Consider the following 24,205-nt stretch of genomic DNA (forward strand, 5'->3'; position numbering starts at 1 on the left):
GCCATCGCATCCTTCAACATGGGCCAATAGACCGCCGGACAGTTTTCTACCTCCACCCACACCGGGCATTCGCGTTGAAGCAGACGCTGGAAGTCGGCCATGGGGCGCCATGGCACAACATGAACCAAGCGGCGGTCAAAGAATAGCGGCAACTTGGACAGGAGCTCAGCGCGATGCGTTTCTGATTTCAGCAAGACCTCATAAAACCCGCGAGGTCCAAGGAAGATCTCCTCAACCGACTCCCCTTGCAACAGATGGTGCAACCACTGGCGAATGTGCGAAAGCACTGGGATCCTGCCAGTGAAGAAAAGTATAACGGCACGGTCATAGAACACCGAGAAGGATCGCAAGACTGATTTGGGGTCGACCGTGGCTTCCAGCACATCATCCGTTCCCGCAACAGAAAAAGATTCGGTATTATGCTGGACATAATCACCAAGCAGGGTATTGGCGAAGTCCAGCAAATGCTCCCAGTCAATTTCCTGCGAATCCACAGGATCAGAGGCCACTTGCGCATAGGAGCGTTCCGGAGGGCTCATTGGCTCATCAGGCGTATGCTTGGAGCGTTTGCCGGCAGGCGGCTGTTCAGAAGTCGGCGGTAACTCCTCCGTGCATGGCACCATATCTTCCGGCTCCTCTGCATCGGAATCAGGGCCAAGGGCTGCCACCGTCCGGTCAAGAAAATCCATATCCAGGCCAGCCATACTGCTGTCTGCACACTCGTCCTGGTAAAGGGCGAGTTAGGTTAGTTGAGTTCGCTCCTGTTTCTGCAAACGGAAGGCGTTCAAACTTCGGGCGTCGACGGGGCCACAGGGCGCTACACGCTGACGCAGGGGAAACGATCACCAGCGGCTCCGGCGGGCAGTCGTCAGGCGAGCAGGTGCAGGCTGGCACAGGCGAACAGGGGCGGGACAGGCAGGCAAGCCCGAGGCGTCAACGGCACGATCTGTCAGGACGCGCAGGTCCAGGCGACGGCAGGGGCAGGGGTAGGATATCGGGCGACGTGGCGACGGGACAGCCTGGCGCGTGGACGACGGCTCACACAGTCGACAGGCGGCAAGGCAACGGGGCGCGCAGACCTGCAGGCAACGTGGCGGCGGGTTGCACAGGCGGCGGGCGACGTGGCGACGAGATGCACAGGCGCCAGGCGATGACGACGTGGGCGACGGGATGCACAGGCGACAGGCGCTGAACGTCCGCCGCGCAGGTCTAACGAAGAGCGCCGTTCTCTCTCCCCGCCATCGCGTCCTCTCTCTCTCTCTCTCTCTCTCTCTCTCTCTCTCTCTCTCTCTCTCTCTCTCTCTCTCTCTCTCTCTCTCTCTCTCTCTCTCTCTCTCTCTCCCACACTCTCTCTCTCTCTCTCTCTCTCTCTCTCTCTCTCTCTCTCTCTCTCTCTCTCTCTCTCTCTCTCTCTCTCTCTCTCTCTCTCTCTCTCTCCCACACACACTCTCTCTCTCTCTCTCTCTCTCTCTCTCTCTCTCTCTCTCTCTCTTTTTCGTAAAAGGTAATTGTATTAATTACGAAAAAGTTTACATGGTTACAAGATACACGATGGCTCTCTCTCTCTCTCTCTCTCTCTCTCTCTCTCTCTCTCTCTCTCTCTCTCTCTCTCTCTCTCTCTCCGTAATAGGTAATTGCATTGATTACGAAAAAAGTACAAGATTACATGATCATAGGTGCATAAACTCCCTTTACAGAATATCAAATAACTAAAAGAGTACAAAAGTCACAACAAAGAAGTAGCAAAGATTGTTGTATGCCAAGGAACTAAATCCTTTCTAGGGAGAAGATCAGCATGTTGCACAAGCTCTAACTACTAGTGTAGAAGACCCTTGAGTTTAGCTATCCCTCCCTGGACGCCTGTGGCAGAGTCAAAGATGAGAGCATTCCAGGTGATCCAATTATGCCAGCAGCCCCAAAATCTGCAAAAATGAAACAAGTCCTTCATCCATGGCTGCACTAGGGTGGGATATTTCGCCCTGCCAAAAACCCAATCAAAAGAGTGCAATGATAGACCAACAACAGCTTGCCAAATATCTGTCAAAAGAGCCCAAATTTTCCTAGCCAAAGGGCAAGAAATAAATCTATGATGTGAAGGTTCCACACTGGTTGTCCAAAAAAGGCAATTTCCATTTGAGATTCGATGCTTAGAAGGGGCCGAAGCAAGGGGAAGCCCACCAATGATTACTCTACAAAGAAAGACCTTGCATTTGAACCGGTTTCCATCGCTATCATTTTCCACCAAGCCTTGGATTTATGCATACCCCAAATCGCATTGGCTTTCGTAACCATCCAATACTTGTTCTTAATCAAGAGATGATACACCTGGTTAGCTGACGCCTTTTGAAGACAAAGATGGCTAGGAATATCCCAATCTTGCCAAGGGCAATCGGATTCAAGTGCAAGAAAAGGCAGCATAGGCTGCATCAACCTTTCAATCTGGCCCCATCAGTCGTGGTATCCATGAGGAATCCAGAAAAATCTCCAAGTTGTACGGAAAGATATCAGTACCCCCATGCTCATCAAAGTGGCATCCACAACAGAAGACAAACACAGACGTGACATATGATTGAACTTGGGCTTGTCCTCCTGTTTCCCGAACCAAGCCAACAGCCGCAACACCGCCAACAATTCCAACTGAAAGGAATTAGCCTCCAGATGATCCTCTGCAAGATACCAACGAGCCTGCTAAAGAATGAGCCTCCAAGAAGAAACCAAATGATTCACCAAAATGAAGGAAGATGTGGAAAAGTGAGCATCAAAATTAAGAATGTGCCACCATGATAAATATATGTTGGTGTTACTGTATACAATACCTCCGTCTTCTAGAAAAAAGTGGACTAGAAAGACCCAAGGATGACGATCAATATACATTGCTCTAAAGAGTAATCAATGAAGGGCCATCATATGTTGAGAAATTACAAATGATGTATGCTCTAGGAAGAGATGTCCTAAATCCCATAAGCACACTAAGGTACAATGGTACTATCCAAAAAGCTATAAAGGCATGTACTTGACACTCATTTCAAAGCGATGGCACTTTCAATTTGAGTCACTCAAGATTGTGTTTATGAGTCCAAGCTACTCTATCTTGGAACCTAATTCACTTGAGTTACAATCTCTTCTCTTTATCATGTATTGGTTCTATAATTTGCGTCCACCATAGCCAACTAGCTCTAGATCTGTGTTTCTTGACATGGTATAAGAGCCATGGCAAGCGAGTTCTAGCATCTTTATGGCTTTTCTTGTCCGTGCTTGGCTTCTTCTTCTTCTCTTCTCAATGCTATACCTCGTACCTCTCCTGTCTTCCTATGCGTAGCGGCCATGTTTGTGCACAATGAGACCTCACAGGAAGGGAAAGATTACATGTTTGGACCATACAAAATTAGTGTAGGTGAGGTCTTTTTGACCACTGAACTCTCCTATGCTTTTGTAAATCTGAGGCCTGTTGTTCCTAGTCATGGGATTGTCAATGCAAAACGCATTGTGCCCTATCTACAGATTTAACATATGATGATGTTGGGATAAAGGATGAGACCTCACAGGAAGGGAAAGATTACTACATGTTTGGACCATACAAAATTAGTGTAGGCAAGGTCTTTTTGACTATTGAACTGTCCTGTGCTTTTGTAAATTTGAGGCATGTTGTTCCTAGTCATGTGATTCTCAATGCAAAACGCAATGTGCCCCGATTTACAGATTTAACATATGATGTTGGGATAAAGGCCCGGTTTAACCTCCGTGTATAGTACACGCACATTGTACATGTGAATGCCACCTTACGTGCCCTAAGTATAAATACATTTTATTCTTTGTGTACCAACACATGGTTGGTATACTCATATCGAATTGTACTTCACTCTGCTCTCTCTCTCTCCAACCGTCACACTCGCGCTCACTCCTCCTCGAACTTCCGTCACTCTCAACTGAGCTCATCCAACAACTGGTATCAAAGCTTAAGGTTCTGTACAGGCAACCCCAATGCTTCCGAGTCCACAAACATCTGAAGGCAACTAATGGGCATCAAGCGACAGGTAGTCCACAGATGTCAGTAACCAGCTGACAGGTGCTACACGACACGATCACGACAAGGCGGGCGCAAGCGCAACGTGACAGGAGAAGATGAGGCAGCAGTCGTGACGAGGCTTTTAGGCGACAAGGCAGGCGCAGGCACAACGTGACAGGGAAAGACCGGCGGGCAATGACGGCCGCAAGTCGCCAGCAAATAGGCCACGCGGCTTGCCTGATGGGTCAACAAACCCCCACATCAAGTGTTTTTTTTTAAATCAAAAAATGTCCCCTAAATCTTTTCAATTACCACTTACTCTTGGCGGGAGTTCACGCGCTTGAGCCACTGGTCACAGCTCTGTGCAAATTTGACCCGAAAATTTGGGGCTTCTCTCAGATTTGACATTGCTTATGCCCATCAGTGATTTTCGAGTCAGAAATTGCACACATTGCAACTCATGATCTCAATTAATTTAGGAATTTTGCCAAATTAGTCAAAATTTTGCTCTTTTGAGCAAAATTTCTTGACATTGGATCCTAGAAATTTGGGGTTTTTTATGTATTGGCAAAATTTTGATCAACTGGGTTAGATTGGCTGACATTTATGCATTTTTGGACTTGAAATTTTGGGATTTGTACGGAATTTGGTAAATTTCTGCATTTTTGACCGTGTGGTGGCTGATTCTTGTACAAACAGCTGAGGTTTTTTTTTGTGAGAAAGAACAGCAATGTATTTTACTGGTTCAGCTTGTGCTTCTACAATTTAGTGCATTTACTCTTTTGTTCGTAATAAAATGGTTGCAACTTCTTCCAGTTCAGACATCAAGAGTTTGATGGAAATCAAACGGTTTAATGGTCATGGATTAGACCTTTGGAAAGACCGTATGCAGGGCATTTTGTTCCTATCGTGAGGATGCTTTGCAAAAAGATAAACCCGCACTAATGTCCAATGAAGATTGGGCTAGAGTAAATAAAAAGGTTGTGGCTTACATAAAGATAGGTGTCACTGATGACATCTTGACACACATTAAGGGTTTAGATACAAGTTATGCAATATGGGAAAAGCTGAAAACTACCAATGAGATCACCACACCTGTTAATCAGGTACATTTAATGCGCAAGTTGGTGAATATGCGATTGGATGAGTCAAAGCCTGTAGCTCAGCACTTGAGTGCATTTACAAGGATTTTAAATCAGCTCAAAGATGTAAATTTGGACTTTGATGATAAGTTGAGAGCGATCTTTTTGATCATGACGCTGCTTGACTCTTGGGAGACCTAGTGGTTTCACTCAGCAATAACCCCAATCTCTCATATGATTAGGTGAGGGGTTCTATCTTGAATGAAGAAATTAGACGTATATCTAGTAGAGAAGGCAGCAACTCAGCTTATAATGTAGGAGGCAAGGCTGAAAAGAAAAATGCAAATGCAAGACATAGAAACGGGAGCAAGAGCAAAGGAAAGGAAAAGAGTGACATTACTTGCTATCACTGTGGTCAAAAGGGCCACAAGAAACCTAATTGCAGGTATTAGAAAAAGAAACAAGAGAGAAAGAAGAATGCAAGAGATAAAAAGAAGAAGGAAGATAAGACAGATGCATCTGAGACAACCAAAGGTAAAGAAAAGGCCAATGTGGCCTCTAGTGTGGTCATAGAGACGCTTTCATATACAAAGGCTGATGTATTATGTGCAATTGATTATGATGCCCTTGTATGTCACATGCAAGATATGCAGATTACCAAGGCTAATGTAATTGAAGCACTTTTATCAGTTGATGATGGTGTCATTCAAACTTGGATTGTAGACTCTAGTGCCTCTTTCCATGTGACTCCTTGCTTGGAGTGTTTTGCTATGTTCAATACAAGCAGTTATGAAAAGGTGTATCTTGGAAATAACCATGCTTGTAGTATTGATGGGATTGGTACTGTACACTTGTCTTTAGACAATGGTCAAGAGCTTGTGTTGAAAGATGTCAGATATGTGCTTGGCATTAAAAAGAGCTTACTATCTGCTGGTCAGTTTGACTTGCATGGCTACACCACACTGTTTGGTGGTGGTTTGTGGAAAGTGAAAAAGGGTTCCATGCTGATTGCAAAAGGAACCAAGAAGGGCACTTTGTATTATTTGCACTGTAAAGCCTTGAATGGCAAGTTTCTTGCAGTTGCTGAAATTTGCAGCCACTTGGAGTTATGGCATGAGAGATTAGGCCATATGAGCCAAAAAGGACTTGATGTCCTTACCTCTCTAAAGAGGGTTGATGGAAAAGGCTCTAAACTTGACTTTTGTAATGAGTGTCAGTTTGAAAAGCAAATTAAAATTTCCTTTTACTCTAGTGTCTCTTGTAAGTCCAATGTCTTGGACTTAGTACATTCTGATATATGTAGTATGCCCATGAAATCGTTGGGTGGTGCTGCATATTTTGTCTCCTTTATTGATGACTATTCCAAGAAGATTTCGATATACCTGTTGAAAAAGAAAAGTGAAGTGTTTGCTATTTTTAAAACTTTTCATGCATTTGTGACCACTCAGACAGGTAGAAAGATTAAATGCTTCAAAACTGATAATGAAGGTGAGTTCACATCAACTCAATTCAAGTCCTTTTGTGGCTTGCATGGTATTAAGAGGGAGCTTACAGCCCCTTACAACCCTTCTTCAAATGGGGTGGCTGAAAGATATAATAGGACTTTATGTAAAAGAGTGCGGTGCATACTATCCACTACTAATCTCCCTCATGAATTTTGGGGAGAGGCACTCAAAACCACGGTTCACATTTGCAACCGCTCTCCAAACATGTCCTTAAATAATGGCATCCCTAAGGAGGTTTGATCTAGCAAATCGGCCTCATATGACCATTCATGCATATTTGGCTGTGATGCTTTTGTTCATGTTAGGGATGAGCTGAGGAATAAACTTGACCCAAAATCCACCAAAGGCATTTTCATGGACTATGGTGATGAGGTGAATTTGGCTACAGAGTGTAGTTACCTCAGTCCAAGTAAATTATCCGCAGCCGTAATGTTGTGTTTAATGAGGCAAATTTGCTGAAAGGTACTTTAGCCTCTAATGAAGATATGAAAAATGTAAAATTTCAGAGTTTGCAACCACCTATTACTTCAGAAAATGAGCCTCATGGTGTTGTACCACAGGCTGAAACTAATGATCAGCCGGTTATTTTTTAGCCAGATGATGATGGACAACAAATAAGAGCACAAGGAGGTCATGGATAGCAAGATAGGCTTGCTGATTATGAAAATGCAGGTACTGGTAATGGAAATGAAGGTGCTGTACAGCATGGACAGCATGCTGAAAATGGCTTACAGCAACCAATAAATGCTAAAAGTAATATACCTCTAGATGTAGAACAAATTCCTGAAAATGTTGATTATTGGGTATGCAAGTCTACATGTGTAAGAAGGCAACCACATAGGTTTGACCCCTCCTTCCATTATGTGATGCTTACAAATGAGGGTGAGCCTCTTACATACAAAGAGGCCAAGTCATGTGAATTCAGCAATAAGTGGGAGCTAGCTATGCAGGAAGAGATTAAATCTCTATATGCAAATAATACTTGGGATCTTGTCTGATTGCCCAAGGGAAGGAAGCCACTTCCAAACAAATGGGTGTACAAAGTAAATACAGTTGATAGGAAACCCAAGTACAAGGCAAGACTAGTTGCCAAAGGGTATGCACAAAAGGAAGGGATTGACTTCCAAGAGGTCTTCTCACCTATTGTGAAAATGACCACTCTACATGTACTTTTTGCTCTCACTACTGTATTGGACTTAGAGCTGTATCAAATGGATGTAAAACCAGCTTTTTGCATGGTGACATTGATGAGGAAATCTACATGAAACAACTCAAGGGCTTTGTAGTTCCTGGAAAAGAGTAGATGGTGTGTAAGCTAAAACGCAGCTTGTATGGGTTGAAGCAAGGACCACAGCAGTGGTACAAAAAGTTTAACACTTTCATGCTATCTCATGAGTTTACACGCAGCCATGCAGATCATTGCTTCTACATGAAAAAGGATACAGATGGCACCACCATCATACTTGTTTTGTATGTGGATAATATATATTGCTAGCTAGGAAAAGAAAGACTAGCTTGGGTGCTCTCAAAAATCAACAAAAATCAGTCTTCTCCATGAAAGATTTTGGGAATGCAAAGCACATTTTGGCATGAGGATTCATAGAGATAGAATGCAAAAATTGTTGTTTTTATCTCAAGAAAAGTACATTGAAAAGATACTGGACAGATTTAATATGGCTGAAGCTAAGCCTTTTGGGATACCCTTACCTCCTTATCTTAAGCTTAGCAAAGCCAACAGCCCAAAAGATGACGTGGAAGCAAATGCTATGAAGGGAGTCCCTTATGCATCAGCTTGTGGCTCTCTTACGTATGCTATGGTTGCTACTCATCCAGACATTGCTCATGCAGTGGGAGTTATTAGTAGGTTTATGTCAAATCCTGGCAAAACACATTGGGAGGCTGTCAAGTGTATTCTCTGATACCTAAAGGGTACACAAAGAAAGTGTATTTGCTATGGATAAGGTGCACTTAGTTTGCAAGGTTATTGTAATGCAGACATGGCAGGTGACTTGGACACTCCTAGGTCCACCAGCGGGTATGTCTTCACAGTTGTTGGTGGGGCTATGTCTTGGTGTTCCAGGTTGCAGAATATCGTTGCCTTGAGTATCATTGAAGCTAAATACATATCAGCTACTAAAGCTTCTAAGGAAGCTGTATATTTGAGCAAACTTGTAGAGGATCTCGGCATGTCTATGGATACTGCAGTTTTGGGATGTGATAACCAAAGTGCTATGTATCTCGCTAAGAATGCCATGTATCATTCACGCACAAAGCATATAGATATGCGATATCACTTTATCAGATAGATTCTCGAAGATGATCAAATCATGTTGACCAAGATCAAAATACAAGACAATTCGACAGACGTTCTTTGTCATGAGAACATGTATTTTTGAAACCTCACTTAACATGTGGATTAATTTCTTATCGCATGATTAAGTAAATGTTACACATGTGAGATGCAATTGGATTTAAAGTAAATTTACGAGCCCCAGACCCAAAAAAATCACGGGATGTCAAAGGCAAAAGTTACTATAAGTTATGCTGCACAGGTACTTGGTGGTATCTGGTGTCAATTGTTGGCCTAGGTCATTCATTTGGCCATAAATGTCAGTTGGTGACACTAGAAAAGTGGCGTTTAATGGTACCTAACGCCAATGTGATAGTCAAAGATGACGCAAAGACACTCGGGAATGGAAGTTGCCTAGCCAATTTAATTATTGGCCAGTCTCATTATTTTTCAGAGCACTGAAATGATTATTAGATTAATTTTCAGTATTTAAAAACTGAAAATTAATATTTAATTATGGATAATACTGCAAAAACCATTTGGAAAGGCTGTCACTTATCAAAAATGCCCATGCAAGACTTCTTTAGAGGCTGGAGAGATGCATTTTTAGTATATTCAGTCTATAAGAGAGAGCTAGGAGATGTCGTTGGTCTGATTTGCAGCCATTGGAGAACCTTCTGAGGCAGCCAGGGGCAAAAGAAGACCAATCAACAATAGGTGATAGCATCTACAAGCTGTTGAGACAGGGCAGCAGCTGTAAATGATTATTTTTCTTCAGTTCTCTGCATCTAGAAGCTGTTGTGGCAGGGCAACAACTGCATTTGACTGATTTTCAATCATTCTTCATGACAATACTCTGAATTTTCTCTCTCTACAGCTTTCTCTCTCATCTCCCAGCCATTTCACAGTCTTACTCCGAAGAACTCAGCATTTGGATCCTTGGAGGTTGAGAAATTGCAAATTTCCCTACTGTAAACTCTAATTTACATCAAAAATTAGGGTTTAGCAAAACAGCCTTCGAAAGCATGCCAGAAATTGGAAGCTCCAAGACTTGGATTCAACACGATTGAAGATGAATTTCAGCTAAATTCAAGTGGAGGACTAGCTAACCATTGAATTTGGGGCATTTCCATCATCGATGAAGTGGGTGAAGGCCAATTAAGTGCACGAATCAAGGGGGTCAAATCAGATTGAAGACTTACTGGTCACTTTGGACATCAAGGGGAGTTTGAATTGTGAAGGGGATCGGGGGAATCCCATTGTAAATCAACTTTTTCTTCAGTAAAGCTAAAGAAATACCGAAAGGGGTGCTAATTTTGAGGCCAATCAGATGTGCATTGTCCAAGATCAGTGGGTAAAGTTGTAGTCAAGGATTTACCACCTATCCACGGAAGGAAGGCCGGTTTCATTCTCACTAAAAGTCTAAGCAAAGCTCAGCACGAGCATTGCATACAACTAGTGGAAGTTGGTTAAAGGTTCACATCGGACCTTTAAGTGGGAGGTTGTTGGGATAAAGGCCTGGTTTAACCCCCGTGTATAGTATATGCACATTGCACATGTGAATGCACCCTTACGTGCCCTAAGTATAAATTCATTTTATTCTTTGTGTACCAACACATAGTTGGCACACTCATATTGAATTGTACTTCACTCTGCTCTCTCTCTCTCTAGCCGTCAAACTCTCACGCTCACTCCTTGAACTTCCGTCACTCTTTTGCTGAGCTCTTCCAAAAGATGAAACCACTAATTTGTGGCTTACTGCAAGACGTGTGGAAGCAAAGAAAGCAGCAGGCCAGTAACAATCATATCAACCTCAACCTCAATAGGGCGGTAGTGGCCAGTAGATCTCCAGACCTCTTTTTAACCGCTAGATTGAAAATAGTACAATTTTTTCTTCTTCTTTTTTTAACTAATAAGCCTTATTACTAAGGTTTTTAAAAACCTCTACTAAAATATCCTCTTTCACATTGCTTCTCTATCTTATAAACCCTTTCACACCTATTTTACTCAAACTAGTTTAATTTCCAAAGCTGAGTTCATTGTGGAGATCCTCATAAGCATTCCCTTGACCAAAATCCTTGTAAGTTGTAACTAGGATTAGACATTGCCATTGAGTGAGACTGCCAATCGGTAAGACCTTCCTGTGTTTCAAAGAGAAAATGTTGTTTGATTTCGGAATAAAATCCAATGCCAATGTATTGTCAAGCCATGAGCCAAAGTCACATGAATCCAAGGCTAATGTAGTGATGTGCTATCAAGTCATGTATTTTAGCAAGCCAAAAAGATATTCAAAAGAAAAATGTATCCATCTTGTATGCCCAAAGCTATGTAATGATCTCACAAAACCAAATGGGATTCCAAAATCTATGTATCCCAAGTATCTTATCAAAGAAGCAAAGAGCTTCAAGAAAGAAGAACAAGTCAAAGATGAAGAGCATGAAGATCAAGGAGGAGTCCAAGAAGATCAAAGACACCCAAAAGATCGAGAGAAGCAAAAGAAAAACGAAGACGATAAAGAAATTCCTGCTGCTAACAAAAAAGAATTTTCCTTAGTGGATCATGTTTTTTCCCAGAGTGGATCTCTATTTTCCGTAGTGGATCTTGTTTTCCATAGTGGATATTGTAAAAACCCCACCAAAAATGTAAAGTTTCAAGCCTTAACTTGACTAGGTTGCCAAAGAGCTAGTCTCCCGGGCCATGTCATCATGTAGAGAGGGCAAATGCCAGCAAGGGTAGAGACTCATCTTTTGATGGGGGGTGTTGAGAAATGACAAATGATGTATGCTCTAGGAAGAGATGTCCTAAATCCCATAAGTACAATAAGGTACAGTGGTACTATCCAAAAAGCTATAAAGACATGTACTTGACACTCATTTCAATGTACTGGCACTTTCAGCTTGAGTCACTCAAGATTGTGTTTATGAGTCCAAGCTAATCTATCTTGTAACCTAATTCACTTGAGTTACAATCTCTTCTCTTTATCATGTATCGGTTCTATGATTTGCATCCACCATAGCCAACTAGCTCTAGATCCGTAATTCTTGACACCATATGGGTCTATACATCCAAAATCACCCCACCACCCATGCTTTTCGGGGTGCAAATATAGCTTCAAGAAATCCAAGAGATACTTGCATGCAAGGCATCCTTTTTCCACAACATAAAATAAATATGGTTGGTAAGTGCATTCAAAGAAGCGATGTTCCAAGGCAGAAGTGGTAAAAAGTAGGTAAGCATTGGTAGCATGATGGCCTAGGCTACTTTGAGGCATACATGAAAGGGCTATGCTTTTGTTATCCAATAGATAAATTTTGCCTCCATTTTTTAGGAGATCAATTCCAGCAAGTATTTTGATTGATCATCAACACCCAAGGATATTCCAAGTGTCTTGACAACATTGCCACGAAGCACCACCACCCCTACCATCCCAAGGACTAGATGTCAAATTCAATCAAGCTGATGAGAGATGATTTTGCAACATTAACATGGAGACCAAAAGCATGCCTAAACAGTGTCCAAACATCCAATGCCTTGTGAAGATTGTCCTTCTCTGCATGCAAGATCACTAAGGTGTCATCTACTAGCGACAATGGAGTACCACCACCCCTGCCATCCCAAGGACTAGATGTCAGATTCAATCTAGCTGATGAGGGATGATTTTGTAGCATTAACATGGATACCACAAGCATGCCCAGACAGTGTCCAAACATCCAATGCCTTGTGAAGATTGTCCTTCTCTGCATGCAAGATCATAAAGGTGTCATCTGCCAGCAACAACTATGCAACAAAATGTTGTCCAAAAGAAAGGGATAAACCTGCCAATTGCATAGTGCTCACCATATGGGATAACATGATGAGCATCAGATACGTTGCCAAGGAAAAAAACAAAGGTCTCAATTAACAGCCCTGTCAGACCAAGTGTACAAGGAAGAAGGGGTCACTAACACCACCATCTAAAATAATCCTACAAGAAGCATTAGCACTGATGTCATAGATCAATTGAGACATACATGGCCCAAAACCCATAGTATGCATCAATTCTGCAAGAAAGGACCAATCCAAATAATCAAAACCTTTGTCTAAATCCAACTGCATTGATACCACCTCCTGGTTCGAGTGCTTGGCATAGTCAATTCCCATGTGCACATTCAACACAGTATGCAAAATGTTTCTACCCTTAATGAAGCCATACTGATTGGGGTGCACAATAGCAATGAGATACTAATGGAGGCAATTAGCCAAGACTTTAGAGAAATTTCTACATATTAAGCACATTATAAGATTGGCAGGAGGCATCTTGCAAATTGTCAGTTAAAGATTCTGTTTAGCCTGCTAATAAGATCTCAATTGGAACTACTAGATAAGATCAACCAATCACATAGCAAGTGAGGGAAAAAATGTATCATCCAAGGACTCAAGAAGCAATGAACGCACCAAGGCTAATAGTTTGTCTACCACCTGTCGATGTTGTTTGCAAAGGGATACATGATAGATGTCATATTGGCGGGTGACCCTTTCTATATTACTAATCAATTGCTCAAAGAAGTGAGCTCCTCCTGATGGGAAATCAAGCATGAATCGGTCAAGTAGTTGCCCCTTATAACCATTGAAAACAAGGGACTTCAAATAAGAAAATTTGAAGCACAATGGAAGCTTGCCCAAAAACTACAGAAAAGGAACCACCAACTATGCAAGCATCTCAAATTGCACAAGAAAATGCTCCCACAAGGCGTAGCTCTACAAGACTTTCATGTCCAAGATCTTTGGCATGAAGACATCATCATACCTGACATAGATACCATCTAGTCTAAAGAATGTAGTGATATGTTGTGTTGAGTGAAAAGTGAATCTCGGATTCGATGGGCAGAGCCTTAGCTAAGACCAAAGTTCTTGTTTAAGAACATTCAAAGCAAGCTGATGGCAATCAACTCTCAAGAGCATCCATCACCGAATGCTCAGAGGTAGACTACGACGCATTAGTACTAATATTAAAATCTCCCATCAACAAACCTCGTCTACAAGCTCCCATTCTGTCCCACAAACCACGTCTAGACAAGGGATCATTCGGGGCATAGAGCCATAGCTGCATTCATACTCCACATACAAACTGGTTCATTACAATAGTTCGTACCGTACCATAACATATGTATCCATACCAATTCATACCAAAAAATAGAGTAATTTTTGCCCATGAAGACTGGACCATACAATATCTTCCAACTTCCAAGCCTTATGTTTATTATCATAATTTCAAGCCTCTCTCACACTCTCCCCCAACTTCCAAGATGAATACGCAATTTCTAGCCTCTCTCTCTCTCCCCCTCTCTTTGTTTTTCTCTCCCCCCTCCCCTCCCCCCAAAACTACCAAGCCTCTCTCTCTCTCTCTCTCTCTCTCTCTCTCTCTCTGTGTGAATGAGGAAATCCTACAACTACCAATGCGCTTTCATTGTGTCAATGAAGATGGAGATGGCAAATTGTTGTACAACACCCAAATCAACCAAAAGGCATTTAAGCCAAACACACTCAACTATAGTTATGAAAGTTTCCATATGTCCAACTTCACAACTAGAACTAGCCACAATGGGCCACTTCTTGCTCTACCATGATAAATGAGTTGCCAAGGATGAAGCAAAAACCAATTGTAAATACACGAGTGTCATAACAAACAATCCAATCAAAGCATGTAAATCCAACAGGAATAATCCCCCCTCGAACAAAACAACCCAAGGTGTTGAGCATCACTCAAAATAGTGAAAGATACACTTCACTACCAACCAATGCTTCGTACTTTGGCTATGCATAAACCTCCTTATCTATGAGATGACACACTAAATGTCATGCCTCATAATACATATATAAATTAAGCATCCAACTATGTGTTAATAGGGAAAGACATCAAAGGAGTCCTCAAGACCAAATTATTGCAATAATGAATCAACATTCAGTGTTTGATTAAACGCCCAAATAATGATGAAATAAGCCCAAATCTAAAACGCCAAAAGCCAAATGCAAATCATCCCTACAATCAACAAGATATCTCTCGTATCAATGAATAGCATGTCATCAATATGAACCAAAATGATTAGAAGTACATCAAAGTCGTGTCAAGCAAACAAGGTGCCCTCAATTGGACTATTCTGAAAACCATTTACACAAATATCTAATAAGAATAAAGAAGACTGTTAAGAGCACTTTGACAAAATCTCATCTACATATTTAATTGCTCCTTAAGATCTTTCATCTTTGTCAAAACATTGTCCTTAGAGTCACTTTCATGTATATCTTCACTCTCTAATCACTTATGCAAGTAAGCAATACGGGCCTTATTTCTTCCTTCATATAGATATACAAGTGTATCCCAAGCATCTTTAGTTGTCTTGCATGAACAAATGTGTGGGATCAAGGTCTGTTTCACAAATAAAGCACTCAAGCCATGAGACTGTCCATCTCTACTATCCCAATGAATCCGCTCAACATTAGGTATTAATGCTCTAGCATTAGCAGAATTGGAACATACAAAATTCTTAACAACACTTGTTTTTTATGTGCTTGTAGCTCCATAGCCACAACAAGATATACATCAATTTCTTGCACACACGATCTTTTTGCAACCAATACATGACACATTGTATAGGCCCACAGTGGATAATTGGTTCCATTCAACTACTCCTAATCAGCTAATATATAGAATACATAATTGTATTATTATTGTCAACCAAGGCCACTAACTACACTTGATGCATAGCTTGTGCATAGAGGAAAATCTGCACAAACCCAATATCTGCAATATAGTATAGCATAAAGTGGACTATAAAAGACCTTATCAACAAAAATAAACATTATCGAGAATGCTACACAAAACAATGAGGCCCAAAATAAACTTGATCAAATATCTAACAATACTAAGCTCTAGATAGTTTCCCACATATTACTCAACGTGTGAATGCTATTGAATCTCATCCAACTCGGAGGAGATGAAGCAAAGGGTGTTCACGACCTTCCCAATAAGCTGAAGCCCACTCTAATACTAAATGTTGAATTTGGATTGCAAGAATAAGTACACAACACAAAAAGTGTATCAAGAAGTATCAAAGTAGAAAAAATTACAAGACTAAGTTTGTCCTAGAGTGAATGGGCATATATACAAAACTAGTGAAAAAGCCTCCTAGTGAGGGAAAAAAGTGGCCCGATGGTCGTAAGTATTTCCACACACATCACTACCAAAATATAGTAACAAATGATACCACTAAACACTCATATGTTGGCTGCACAAAAGAGAGCATGGGATCAAAGCCCAGTGCAACTAAAAAGCTTGTGATCTTTAAAAAAGTAATGCGCTCTACAATAAGTTGCACATATCAATATGATACACCCATAATGTATTGGGCTGGGCATTATATATGATATGTGTATGTGTCCTCATCAGTTTCACACTTTAACATGTTGATGCACGTAGACTTCTCCATTCAGATCTCTAGTTGTAATGATATTGTGGAATGTAGACATTTGCCATACACTTCACAATAAAAATCTGCTGTGAGCTCCTATATCTCTTGTCAAGGCTTTCTAGATCATGTTACTATCACTATTAAGCCACTCCCGTCCGAAGTTATGTACGATTTTAAATATGATTTGATACTTTTTGGGACATAGCACATAGGTAGCAAATTAGCAATTAAGAATTATGGTGGATAGTACATAGGCAATTTAAGACAAGAGACAGTTCTCCTAAGGCATATTGCACAAATATCGGAAGACATCAACAAAGAGAGCTGACCACTAACGAGCAGTACAAGAATTGTGAAGCAGAGGACTATCCGATGATCAATAATTTAAAAACTATTGCATAGGAGGCAAGCCCAGTCCAGCTAGAAATCCCATCCTAGCTAAAGGCGTGATAAGGAACAGCTTGTACAGTAAGAGGTCAGTAGCACAAAGTAGATTTTGGGTAGATGGAGAAAGCCTAAACAGAAAGGCATAACAGCCAATATTCCAAGTTCTCATAATTGGGGAACTCCTAAGCTATTAATTGCTTTGAAGTGGCTTTAGTGAAAAAAAGAATACTAAGTAGCCTCACATACTAACACATCACTCCCATGGAGATTCACAATATTGCAACAATAAATTAACTTGATGCAACACAAATGCACTTGAAATTTGCACTGCTTTTATTTTAGCAGCACGCACAGCCACAATACAAAATGTGTTGCAAAAGAAAGTTCAAAAGACATACTTGCAGCCGCTCCCAACACCACCAGAAATGTTTGGCAAAAACTTCCTTTGAAACATTGGCTCTACAAATAGCAAACACATCAAGTTGAATAAGCTTCCTCCCACAAAGAGTGGTATTAATCAAACAGGATTCAAGAGTTGAGATAGGCATTTAACCTGCTTTTCATTCACTTCAATTGTTAAAAAGTCAACACAATGATTTGAGAATACTAGCCAAAAAATGAAAACGCCTAAAATCAATGTTGTGTGTGGACAATACAAAGTTGTTTTAAAAAAGTAAAGTGCATTGTAAAAAGTTAATTATTAATATACAATCTGCAATATAAAGAAAAAAGACTGAGACACAAAGAAGAAGGCAAAGTAGGTCTAGAGATTCAATGCAATGCAATCAGACTCTGCAATGACAGTACTTGCAGCTCAGAGAAACTCTGTTATCAAACCTCTCAATGTTGAAGTAGTCATGGGTATGGATGTCAATAGCTGGAAGAAGAAGCAATAATTGAGTTGTTGTCTGGCTATGGCTTCCCCGAGCTCCAACCAATGAGTGTGCATGATAGGATGAGAATAAAACAAGAGTGATTTTCCATCACTGTAAAGTCAATAGATAAGGAGCTAATTCATCTTACAAGCTCATGTAACACTTCTTGAGACATGCATATACCATGTGTCATGTTTGGTAATTGAGTTGCCCAAATTTATCCAATGGCTAAATCGATATGTCATATGGGACTGCTGCCACACACAAAATTGATGTAATATGCAACTGCTACACATCATTCCTTTTAAACCAAAGCAATGAAATACCTGCCCAATACAAGGAATCTCAATATTTATTAAATAACATCATACCCAGCCATAAATAAGAAATATTACCGATCACACTTCACAAAACCGTTTGCACGTTGCAAACCATCAAACCATAAGCTGTCATCCAGCTTTCAAAAATCGTAGACACAGCAACACATGCATTCAATCAGCATGCCTCAAACACACCAATCCATATTTCACAAGAGTAGTTCCAAGTTTCTGACAAAATCTTCTCATACTATATCTTGTAGTGAAACATTAAGCAGTTGTCCCCTGCCTAGGTCCCAATAGATAATAATGTCCATTGCTACAAGGCAGGGTTGTTCCATCCAATGGATGGGTCAACCTGCCCCATTCATCTCATCCCATCCGCCCTGTCCTGGCCCAACTCATCCAATCAGCTCTAGTGGTCCCACTCCCGGGGAGTCACCCTAGACAACCACCAAGTGATGCAAAGCCCGTCGTCCATGCCCACTTGGTCAATAGATCTATCATCAGATGGCCGAGGTCAACAGATGGGTAGCACAAACATCCAATCCCATGAAGTAGATGAGAGCTATAAAGCAGGCCATGGAGAGTACCTCAAAAGCTACTCCTATAAGGACGACCAAATCTCTTGATAGCCACGAGGCACCTGAAAGTATTGACAAATGCACCAGAAAGAATAAAAACGGGGCTGCCTAGGAATGACACCATCATGGACTATCTGCAATCCCAAGTGAGCCATCCGATTAAACTTATCTAGCTGCAAGTCTTTATCAGACGAGTCCAACAACCTAGAGTTAGCCAACACTTCTCTTGCAGCAAATTTTCATCCTTACGAAGATCAGGAGGGTGCCAAACTGCGAGGAAATGCAAAATCTCCTACTAGGATGCCATCAAATGAGAAATAAGAAATGACTGGGAGACCTTAATAGGCATCATGGAATTCAGCACATACCACCAAGAAACTTGAATAACTATGCGAACAAACGAGTACCAATCTTTTCAATGAAAATTTTTGCAATATCTATTTAGTGATGACTCTGCACACATAAAGCTTGCAAAAGTGCCAATCTCAAAGCAACCATATGCAAATTAACATCCAATAAAGTTGCTCCCTCCATCCTTTTAGGAGTAGTCACATGCTGCCAAGAAATCCACACCTTGCCCAAACGATTCCCTTTCTTTTTCCACAACATGAAGCAAATAGGCTGAACCAGTTCCAAAAGAGACTTCCTAGTCCAAGGAAGTAAGGGCGGAAAAAAATGAGACCATACTAATCATGATACATTGAGCAACTTTAAGTCTCACATGAAGAGGCCAACCTTGAGATTTCCAAAACATAAACCGATCATGTATATGGGATGACATCCAATCAAGCAAGGTGTGAGGAGCTGCATCCACACCACTGGGAACCAACAATCTCGCCTTGATCAACCGACTTATCTGATAAAGAGAAATTAGGTGAGTGACTAAGGCAAATAGCAAAGGACTGAGACGGCAGCCTTGTCAGAGAGAACAAGACAAGGCAATTTCATCACTGATCCCCCCATGAAGTACAATACGTGGCACAGCACCCTGACTAATGGTATCAACAAAAGAAGTCATGCGAGGACCAAAGCCCATGGTAGATATCAGCTATTACTAGAAAGACTAGCTAACATGATCAAATACCTTTTCAAGATCAAGCTGAAGCATAACAACTTACTAGCCAGGGGCTTTGGCATAACCAATCCCCAATTGAGCATTCGAAATGTTATGCATGATATTTCATCCCTTAATGAAACCATATTAACGTGGATGAACCAAGTGTGGGAATACTTTCTGCAATCTATTGGCAATGATTTTAGAAAAGATTTAATACAAAGAACCCATAACAAAAATGGGTCTCAATTGTTTCAAGTAAGTCGGAGAAGGAACCTTGGGCAACAACCAAATCACTACAATCTTCCAATTTGAAGGCATCAAACCATAATTCCAGACTTGCTGACACAAGCGAGTTAATGGGTCCTTAAGCTGCTCAACATGGGCTGAAAACATTAGGAAGCCCATCCCAGTCAGGGCTTTTCCTACTTGGTAAGTAAAACAGCACATCCTCCACTTCAACCTCTGATATATCAGCCTCTATCAAATCAACCCATTCAAGCTTAACCTAATTACTAACCAAGTCACAAATGTATCGATGAGCAGAGAGAACAGCATTAGAAATAATCTCCTGTGGACCCAACAAAGATTTATAATAGTCGATGTAAATTTGAATGGAGACAAGTTCAGTAACCATATCACCTTGCTCATCCAACAAACGCACAATATTTTCCTAAGCGTATTTTTGGCGTAAATGAGCAAAGAACTGATGAGATTGACAGTTATTATCATGCAAAGCTTTCACTCGGGTTAGCAATTTGTATTTAGCATATTCCTCCTTTTGAAGAGGTTGAACTCTACATTTTAACCATTCAATGCATGTAACCAAGTCATCACTAGTATCTCTTGACTAATACAGAGACAACAAGTGAGCCAAAAAAGTTTGTGAATGCTACAATTCAGCTCGAAAAGAAGAAGCCTGTTGAATACCATATTGTCATGATAATTCACGTGCAGTATCCCTAAAAACAGCCCATGCTTCCATACCCCCAAATGGAACCCTCGAGCTAAAAGAAGCAATCTATTGCTGGATACACTCCAAAAACTGATTTTGTAGCAAAAAAGATTGATTGAAACACAAAGGCAAATAAGCAAGCAGAGCCTTAAAGGCATGAACCGGCCTATGAGTCAATTCCAAAACCAAGGGATAGTCAACTAACAAGGCATGATGTCGCTCCACCCACATATCAATCACTATTGAAAGAAAAGAATCTTCGACGAATGTATAACCTATCAAGTTTGGCCCAAGTATATGGATGCTGAAGAGAGCGATAAGTATATCTAGACTATGAAGGATGCATCTGAGACCACATGTCTTGTTTGAAAGACACGGCTGCCATTACATCCCAAGCCTGATGCTCAAGACCATCCATGACCAAGTAAGGTGAAGTCGCCTGATCCGTAGATATGCATGCATTAAAATCACCCATACAAAATCCTGCCGAGCCATGGAAAGACAATGCAAGTCATCCCAAAGTTGATGGCATTCCCAAGCAGTAGAAGGAGCATACATGCCCACCAGCCACAAAACCTCACCCTCATACATGATTTCGAGCATCAGAAATCCGCCATGAGCATCTTGAGAAACCAAGGGTGGTTGCAAGGAATATCAAATAGCCAAGATAACTCCAGATTTATCTGGAACCTGTCTACTAAAAAACACTATATAAACCTTATATACATAAGAATAACCTGCCAAAGCATGTTGTTTGTGCTCCATATCCCTTCTGTCCATCATAAATCTCTTCCACGAGAGGAGCCTACACTTGCCCAAGAGCATCATCATGACACATCATCACTCACAAGCATGAACTGCAACAACGTGAATCCGAGCAATCAAAGGAGTCCTACCTATAAAATAAAAGCTCGCTGCCCTCTCATGAAAGACAACAATCCGCCATAAAACTAGGTCAGCTTCCATGACTGCAACCACATGATCCCCTTCTGGTAAAGAGCTCGCTTTACCCTCATTAGCATGAACATAATCAAACATAAGACTGTTGGGATGAACTGGAAAGACTCATCAGCCAATGAGCAAGAAACATGAACACCTTGCTGAGGCGAATCCAAAGCACACAAAACCGGTTCATCAAGCATCATCTTACACTATTTTCCCATCTCATCCCCTTCCGTCACTGACGAGAATCCTCAGCCAAAGAGCCACCATCCGACTCAACCAATTCTCCCTTCTAAGTGCTATGCAAAATAGCATACGTGACTAGCACTGTCTGAGATAACAACTGCAAGTCTGCAATAACAACTGCAGATTTGCACTCGATTGGAGCTCAAATCTGAAGGTGAAACTGAGACTAACACCTTATCTGTACACACACCCTAGGTCAAAAATAGGTCGCTTCCACTATACACAGCAAAAGAAGAGCAAAGTGCCATCACTATACAAACACCCTACTCAGAATCTTGTCTCGATCCCGAATAATTATTAATTGTTAGAAGATGCGTCAATTGATAACGAAGCAGGGAAAGCTCTGATCCTACAATGCGAGTAAACAAAGGTGCAATTGTTCCAAGACACCAACAAACAAGAGGAGAAACAAGGAAGTTGCCACTACCACCAAAACGTGTCGAGCTCGCCATGCCTATCCATACAAGGCTCCCTCCCTCCCCCATGTTGAGAAACCCTTCACATGCAGTTTGCATTCTGCGTTTTGCATTCAAGGTTTCACATTTTTCGTTTAGGGTTTCTCATTGGACAGCCCCAAAACGGAGCGCCACCCTACACAGCTAGTGCCCTCCCTCTAGGCGCCACCCTAGAGAGTCTCTTGCCTATTTATAGGCTGGCTCTGTCACTCATTCTTCACAATTGATTCATTCAATCTGTCACCTCTTCTCTCCAGCCTCACCACGGCCCGCACACCCCTTCAGGAGGACATTGTGGTTCGTGGTTCGTGGTTGTCTTTCTCATCTTCCTTGCACTATGGCACCCTTGTTCCCTTGTATCACATTCACTCCATGATTCAGATATTCATCATTCCATTCATCAGAGTTTCTTCTCTCTTCTCTTCTCTTCTCAGTGTTTATCGAGTTCACTCCGTGTTCCTCCCCGCAAGCCCTGCTGTCTCGCTGTTACGTCATCTTTTGACATGGTATCAAAGCTGGATCTGCTCAAACAATGGCAAAGATCCTTCACTCCAATGAAGGCAAAGACAGGTGGTGGGTTTCGGCATCCACTTCTCTTCTTCTTCGGCAGCATCAACATCCTAACTAGCGATTGCTCCCTCCTGCATTTGCTATTTTCCAGCCTCTGTTTAGGGTTGCATCTGCCACCTCCACATCCCAATCAGCTGGCGGCTCCTCGCTGCTTTTGGCAGCACCTCCTAGACTACTGGCAGCTCCTCCCTACTGCTAGCGATTGTTCTCTACTGTTGGTGGCTCAGCCAGACTGCTTGCAGCTCCTCCCTACTATTGGCAGCTCATCCCTAACAGCTGGTGGCTCCTCCCTGATTGTTGGCGGCTCCTCCCTGCTGCTCGCAGCTCAGCCAGACTGCTGGCAGTGATATTCTACAACCGGCGGCTCCTCCCTCACCGCTGCACGCTACGTTTGCAGTTGCTACTTGCAGCTCAGCCAAACTACTGGCGGTGATATTCTACAACCGGCAGCTCCTCCCTCACTGCTGCAGGCTACGTTTGCAGTTGGTGACTCCTCCTTGGAAACTAGCAACTCCTCCCTACAGCTCACAGCTCACTTCCAGCCCTTCCATTGTCCTCCCAGTCCTTGAGGCGGACATTGCAGTTCATGGTTCGTGGTTGACCTCTTCATTATTCAGCAAGGCACACTGATGCCCATGGCTTCTTTACCAACAGATGACCAATCTACTGGGTGCTCCTATTGTGGCATCACCGGACACACCACCGATGCTTGCAGACTTCGACCTTTGCTCCCCACCCCCTCGGAGTATATGCATCTCCCACCTAGCACTACCTTTGCCACCTCTCCTTTCTGGGCCACAAAGATCATTTTGCATCGGCTATCAGAGTACTATGCTCAAGGCAATAAGACGCATCTGATGTGCACTAAGTCCTTTTGAGCACATGGAGAATCGATTGGTGCTACGACCTCCTAGAGATCGTCGCAATGCCAGTGGCAATCTTCTCTCACCTATTTTCGAGTACACTAGCTACCACGGCCCGCGGTTCTGCAGTTCGCTCCATTGAGAGACAATGATTGTTCGATACCTCTCCTCATCAATCCGCTCCTTCGAGAGACAATGGCTACTCGACCCCTTCCTCTTCTTCGGCTTCCCGATCCGCTCCATTGAGAAGCAACAACTATTGCCTACTCATTGCTCAATCTAAGCCCCACCCTTCACCCTCGCCTACTCAAGTTCAAGAGGCCATCTCTAGGAGTTCTTCACCACCCCAAATACCTTCTTCAACACGACCGGCAACACTTCCTTCATCCTCAAACATTTTGAAGTCCGTGATCAATGAGTTTTTGGATTTCCTATCTACCTCAGAGAGGGATTCACAGGGGGTTGATCTTTCTTTGCCCTCCGAGGGAGCATCTACATCTATTGCGACTTCAGGGGGGGCTCATAATCCTCCAGTTTCAAAGGGAGTCCCCACCCACCACTCAATCCTTCGCACACCCTAGCAAAGGCCTTTTACCTTCTTCTTCTACCCTTGGATGGGGTGGCTT

The 24,205-nt window shown here is 42.1% G+C and overlaps 1 protein-coding gene across 2 annotated transcripts in view; it reads right to left on the reverse strand.

The window, feature by feature from the left end:
- LOC148038445 (folylpolyglutamate synthase-like) overlaps window positions 1-24,205 on the reverse strand; it is a 157,983-nt gene that overhangs the window by 70,867 nt on the left and 62,911 nt on the right. For both annotated transcript variants that reach the window (XM_087672168.1, XM_087672161.1), the window contains exon 4: window positions 17,117-17,177. In XM_087672168.1, the coding sequence (XP_087528294.1) occupies window positions 17,117-17,177 (61 nt within the window). The remainder of the gene's footprint in view (window positions 1-17,116; window positions 17,178-24,205) is intronic.

The sequence above is a fragment of the Lygodium microphyllum genome, chromosome 3 (assembly GCF_053477565.2).
Source record: "Lygodium microphyllum isolate KBCC chromosome 3, Lygodium_microphyllum_v1.1.10, whole genome shotgun sequence".
NCBI classification, from domain to species: Eukaryota; Viridiplantae; Streptophyta; class Polypodiopsida; order Schizaeales; family Lygodiaceae; genus Lygodium; species Lygodium microphyllum.